General features: G+C 41.9%; 1 protein-coding gene across 1 annotated transcript in view; it reads left to right on the forward strand.

The window, feature by feature from the left end:
• Positions 1 to 4,638, forward strand: part of NHSL2 (NHS like 2) — a 47,468-nt gene extending 42,830 nt beyond the window's left edge. Inside the window, 1 exon segment of the mRNA XM_049766915.1 lies at positions 4,411 to 4,638. Within this exon segment, the coding sequence (XP_049622872.1) occupies positions 4,411 to 4,638 (228 nt within the window).
• The last annotated feature ends 1,362 nt before the right edge of the window (positions 4,639 to 6,000 follow it).

The following is a 6,000-nucleotide window of genomic DNA, read 5'->3' on the forward strand; positions in this document are numbered from 1 at the left end:
AAACAGTATGAATTACAAGTTTTTCACAGTTGTATCTCAGGCACATAGTGATGGTGAATTAGGGCCATTCCCACAACCAGTGTTGACCTTCCTCAACCATAGTTCCAAGTATGCATCCCATACCTCCACCCTTAGCTCCCTGGACTGCTACTGTAACAGGTCCATTTTGTGTATAACTTGTTATAGTTTGGGTCTCTTGAGTCTATTGTCATTGACTTTGGTTTGTATATTTAGATATGACCATTTTTTTTATTTCCACTCAATGCTCCTGAGACTGCTTGGCCCCTGGGTCCCATTCACCTTCTTTCTTTTATTTGTTTGTAGGAGGACATAGAAATATGAGTTAGAACAAGATAATTTATGTTCTATGGTTCTGTAAAAAAAAAGATGGGAGCTCCTATCTAGAAGCTATAAATAAAATTAAAAGAAGAAAAAATTAAGAAGAAAAGGGGGGACAGATGTAGCTTTTTTTTTTTGCATAGGCACAGTAAGCATTAGAAAATTAGAAAGGAAATTCCCTTGGCCTAAGAGATACAGGGTGTCTATACCCTTGAAACATACTGTCATAAAACCAACTATAGGCTCCAGGCATGTTAGTTGTCAAACCCCAAGGTCTTTCTTTATGATCCCAGGAAAAGTTCTACTCAGTTGCAATTGTCAGAGTCAGTCTTCCGGAATTAGAGATCTTGGTTTTTGCACAGATCCTAGGACTAAGCCTAAATTAAAGTCTTTCTTTATGGTTGCAGGAAAGCTTCTGCTCAGTGTCGGAGGTTGTAGTCAATATTCTATCCTAGGACTGAGCATCTTCAGATTTCATCTCACCATTAGGTGGTGAGGTAGAGCAACCTGCCCTTAGATCAAGTTATTGCTGATTCCTCATTGTTAGGGTTTCATATGAACCTACCTGGAGCTAATTGGTACCAACGCAGTGTTAGGGTCTCCTTTGAAGGAAGTTTGATTCCTGTTGTTAGTGCAGGGAACTGTACCAGTTCTAAGATTGGGTTCCAGGGTCTGTGGTAAGACTCTCTTTTTTAACTTTCTTCTCTTCCTTTTCATTTTTTATTTTTTTCAATAACTTTGCTTTCACTTATCTGAAAACAAATGTATTATGATCAACTATGTCAACTATGTGATGCATTTTCTTCAACTAAATTTAAAATAAAAAACATCAGTTGGGGCCGGAGAGATAGCATGAAGGTAAGGCATTTGCCTTTCATGCAGAAGGTCATTGGTTCGAATCCCGGCATTCCATATGGTCCCCCAAGCCTGCCAGCAGCGATTTCTGAGTGTGGAGCCAGGAGTAACACCTGAGCGTTGCTGGGTGTGACCTAAAAACCAAAAACAACAACAAAAAAAAAAACATCAGTTAGGTAAAGTATAATACAATCAGGCACCTATGTAACTTTAAGAATAGGAAGCATTTGGGCCCGGAGAGATAGCACAGCAGTGTTTGCCTTGCAAGCAGCCGATCCAGGACCAAAGGTGGTTGGTTCAAATCCCGGTGTCCCATATGGTCCCTCGTGCCTGCCAGGAGCTATTTCTGAGCAGACAGCCAGGAGTAACCCCTGAGCAACGCCAGGTGTGGCCCAAAAAACAAAAAAGAGAAAAACAAAAGAAAAGAATAGGAAGCATTTAAACAAATATTACTAACAGCAATTAAAAAATTGCTGTTACTCACAAATGATGCCAGGAACAGGATCACAACTCAGTGGCTACATTTATATAAAGTCTGGAACTTCCTTTTATAAGTAGATTGAGTAAAATGAGTCACATTTATCCATCTATCTCTTGTTTTAACTAAGACAGTAGATTTTTGTAGTTATCAATTATGATTTTCAAGATACTTGACTGAAAGACAGTTGATTCCTGCAAGATAGTTAAAAAGTTAAGTGACTTCCATGATTTCCCAATTTTCTACTATGTGACAGTTTCTGGTCTGTAAAATAAATATAGCCATGAGTGGTGAGACTGCCCCAGGCACCTGTATTTCTAACCCCTTAGGCAGGTCTGAAGAAGCACGTAGCAGTGGAGAAATAAAACACTAAGCAGTGAGGATCAGAGTCAGCCTGCTTTTTTTCATCATGGCATCCCTTCCAAAGCCAGATCTGCTCTCTCTGTATTATCCAGTACCAAAACCACCAGGGTGGGGGAAGGTCCTGTAATCCACGTGGGCTTCTAAATATCAAAAGAAGAGGTTAGGAAAAAAAGGAAGTTGGGGAAACACCTTTGTTTAGGACTGTTAATCTCATCTCACACCAGGCCACAGCACAGAGAGGGAGATCCAAATTAGAGCCCCGTAGACTATCTGATGAGTACAAAAATAAAAATTTAACTGCATTTAGCAGCCAGTCCTATAAGCTATTAACTTCTGCCTGAGAAGCAAGATGCTTTAGTGAGACATATCTTCCATCTTCTCAAAGATAGAACCTAATATATCTAATTTTGCCCACCAACTCTTTCTGTGTGTGTGGTGACAGAAATGTGGGTAGAGAATGACGTTGGGCCACACCCAGTGATGCTCAGGTGCTATTCCTGACTCACCCTTAGCGGTGTTCAAAATGTTTTAACCCCTGTATTATCTCTGTGCCTCTGATATACAACTCTTGACTCTTTAATAATGGCCTTCAAGTATCAAGTACCTGAAGCTGAGTTAAGCACCAATTTCAGAAACCTGTTTTATAGATATAGACAAGCTTATTCTAAACAGTAGCTGGAGATCAGGGGAAATTGCTCAACGGTCAGGGGACCACGTCTCAATATGAACAAGCATAACAGATCAATACCTGGCATTCCAATCACCACTAGGATAGCCTGAAGGTCACCAGAATTCCTGAGCCAAAGAAGCGCAGTACTACCCTATCCTATGCTACCCTACGTAACATCACCCATACCCGTCCATATCTATTCTGTGTTAGATATCACAGAAAGTGGTTCCTGGTCACTCTGTGTACTGCTGGTAGCTACCCTTCTATTGTTAAGCAAATGTTTTTTATTATATTAAGAAGGTAAAACAAACTAGAATAGGGCCCGGAGAGATAGCACAGTGGTGTTTGCCTTGCAAATAGCCGATCCAGGACCAAAGGTGGTTGGTTCGAATCCCGGTGTCCCATATGGTCCACCGTGCCTGCCAGGAGCTATATCTGAGCAGACAGCCAGGAGTAACCCCTGAGCACCGCCGGGTGTCACCCAAAAACCAAAAAAAAACAAAAAAAAAAAAAAAACTAGAATAGCTAAATACAGCTTTGAAACAGAAGGATAGGAACTGGAAAGATAGTACAGCAGTAGGGCATTTGCCTTGCATGCAGCTAACTAAGAGTGAACCCTGGTTCTATTCCAGCATCCCATATGGTCCCCTGATCCTGCCAGGGGCAATTTCTGAGTGCTGAGCTAGGAATAACCCCTAAGCACCACAAGAAAGAAGAGAGAAAAGAAAAGAAAAGAAAAGAAAAGAAAAGAAAAGAAAAGAAAAGAAAAGAAAAGAAAAGAAAAGAAAAGAAAAGAAAAGAAAAGAAGGGGCTGGGCGGTGGCGCTAAAGGTAAGGTGCCTGCCTTGCCTGCACTAGCCTTGGACGGACCGCGGTTCGATCCCCCGGTTTCCCATATGGTCCCCCAAGCCAGGAGCAACTTCTGAGTACATAGCCAGGAGTAACCCCTGAGCGTTACCGGGTGTGGCCCAATTTAGAAAAATAAAGAAAAGAAAAGAAAAGGAAAGGAAAGGAAAGGAAAGGAAAGGAAAGGAAAGGAAAGGAAAGGAAAGGAAAGGAAAGGAAAGGAAAGGAAAGGAAAGGAAAGGAAAGGAAAGGAAAGGAAAGGAAAGGAAAGGAAAGGAAAGGAAAGGAAAGAGAGAAAGAAAGAAAAAGAAAGGAAGGAAGGAAGGAAGGAAGGAAGGAAGGAAGGAAGGAAGGAAGGAAGGAAGGAAGGAAGGAAGGAAGGAAGGAAAGAAAGAAAGAAAGAAAGAAAGAAAGAAAGAAAGAAAGAAAGAAAGAAAGAAAGAAAGAAAGAAAGAAAGAAAAGAAAAGAAAAATAAGGATTCTGATTATGATGTCAATTTATTTTTGAAATGCCATGACTTATATAGTTTTTACACAAAGGGAGGAGGAGACAATGCAAACATTCGTTATCATTCAGTTCAAAAGGTTTGACATGTGCCTGTTATTTTTTACAACTTTCCTGAGGAATATCCTATTATCACACCAAATGCTCTATCTATAGGTCTGAGTTTCCTGTGCCAGAAGAGTGTGACCTTATGGTTCTTTTGATCTGCGTCAACTCATGGCCAGTTGGCACGTATACAATGTATAGCTCAATTAAAGGACAGGCCTGTTAGAAAATGGCAGTTTGCTACAAGATGGCTGTGCTTAGGCCAAGACTGTGAGGGAGAATCTGGCTCCCTACAGTTTCCCCTCTCTAGTATAGTAAAGCGGAAGGGCAGTACAAAGTTATGGGCGATGCACCTGTCTTAGGCTACCTGGGCTGCTACCATAAGGGGCACCTGAGAGAGGGGCAAGTGTTGCATCCACCTTGTGGGCCCAAGCTAATCCCATCGTGGGCAACATCGCAGCCGGTCCCAGGGATCAGGGAGAAGCCTGATCTGCAAGAGTCTGAAATTCTTCAAAATCTAAAGATTCAGATGGAATGACAGCCAATTGCTGGTAATGAACTGCTACATGCTTTTTTGTGGCACTGTCCACTTAATGTTTAACAAAATCTATTAATTTTCTAAATGCCCATGGCCCAAATGAGATGAGGCAGAGAAAACCCAATAAGGGTTCCATAATGATGGGGACGAGGGTAGTTAGCCATGGAGAAGTTGAAAACCAGTTTTTGTACCAGGACTCATTTTGTGTAATGACTTGATTCCATTCCTCAAGGCTTTTTTCTAGCTCTTTAACACTATTTCTAACAATACCAGTTTTATCTTTATAAAAACAGCATTCTTCTTTGAGGGCCGCGCAGACCCCCCCTCCTTGAAAAAGGTGAGGTTGAGACCGCGGTGGTTTTGCAAAACCATTTCTGCAAGGGAGGACAGTGATTGTTCAAGAGCATTAAGACCATTTTGAATGGTTTTTATGTCTTGTTGAACCTTTAGGGAGAGAAAGTCAAAGTTTTGTTGAGAAGTAACTAGGGCAGCACTGCCGGTGCTAGTGCCCACAGCACCAAGACCGAGAACAACAGCAAGAGTAATGGTGTGGGTGCATTGCTGATGGGATTCTATGTCTCCTGAGCACAGTCAGTTGGCCACAACCTTCTCACTCTCTGCTTGTTGTTACAGCATATCTGGATCAAGGAAGTGAAGCTTTGAGTGGCTTGTTTTTAATCAAGGAGCTTCACAGAAGAAAATTCCATCCATGTTTTTTCAACATTGTCTAAGAAAAAGAGCCTCTGAAGGACACTAATGTTTAATTAAAAAGAGGAAGGAAGAGCAATAGTACAGTTGGTAGAGAAATTGCCTAGCACACAACCAATGCATGTTTGATCCCCAGCACCTCGTATGGTCTCCTGAGCCTACCAAGAGTGATCCCTAATCAGGGAACCAGGAATAAGGCCTAAACAATGCCAAGTGTGGCCCTAAAATAAAACAACAATTACGGGGCCGGTGAGGTGGCGCTAGAGATAAGGTATCTGTCTGCCTTGCAAGCGCTAGCCAAGGAAGGACCGCAGTTCAATCCCCGGGTGTCCCATATGGTCCTCCCAAGCCAGGGGCAATTTCTGAGCGCTTAGCCAGGAGTAACCCCTGAGCATCAAAAGGGTGTGGCCTAAAAAAAAAAGAAAAAGAAATAAAACAACAATTGAAAAAGAGAGAAAGATTGGGGCAGAGCAATAGTGCAACGGGAAGGGTGTTTGCCTTGAACACAGTTGACCCAGGTTCAATCTCTGGCATCTCTTGAACTCACTGTGAGTGGCTGCTGAGCAGAGACAGCAGTAAGTTCTTACACCACTGGTGTGACCCAGAAAAAAAAACAGATGATCAAAAGTCATGTTTTACAAAGACAATATAATA

This window comes from Suncus etruscus, chromosome X (assembly GCF_024139225.1).
Source record: "Suncus etruscus isolate mSunEtr1 chromosome X, mSunEtr1.pri.cur, whole genome shotgun sequence".
Lineage (NCBI taxonomy): Eukaryota > Metazoa > Chordata > Mammalia > Eulipotyphla > Soricidae > Suncus > Suncus etruscus.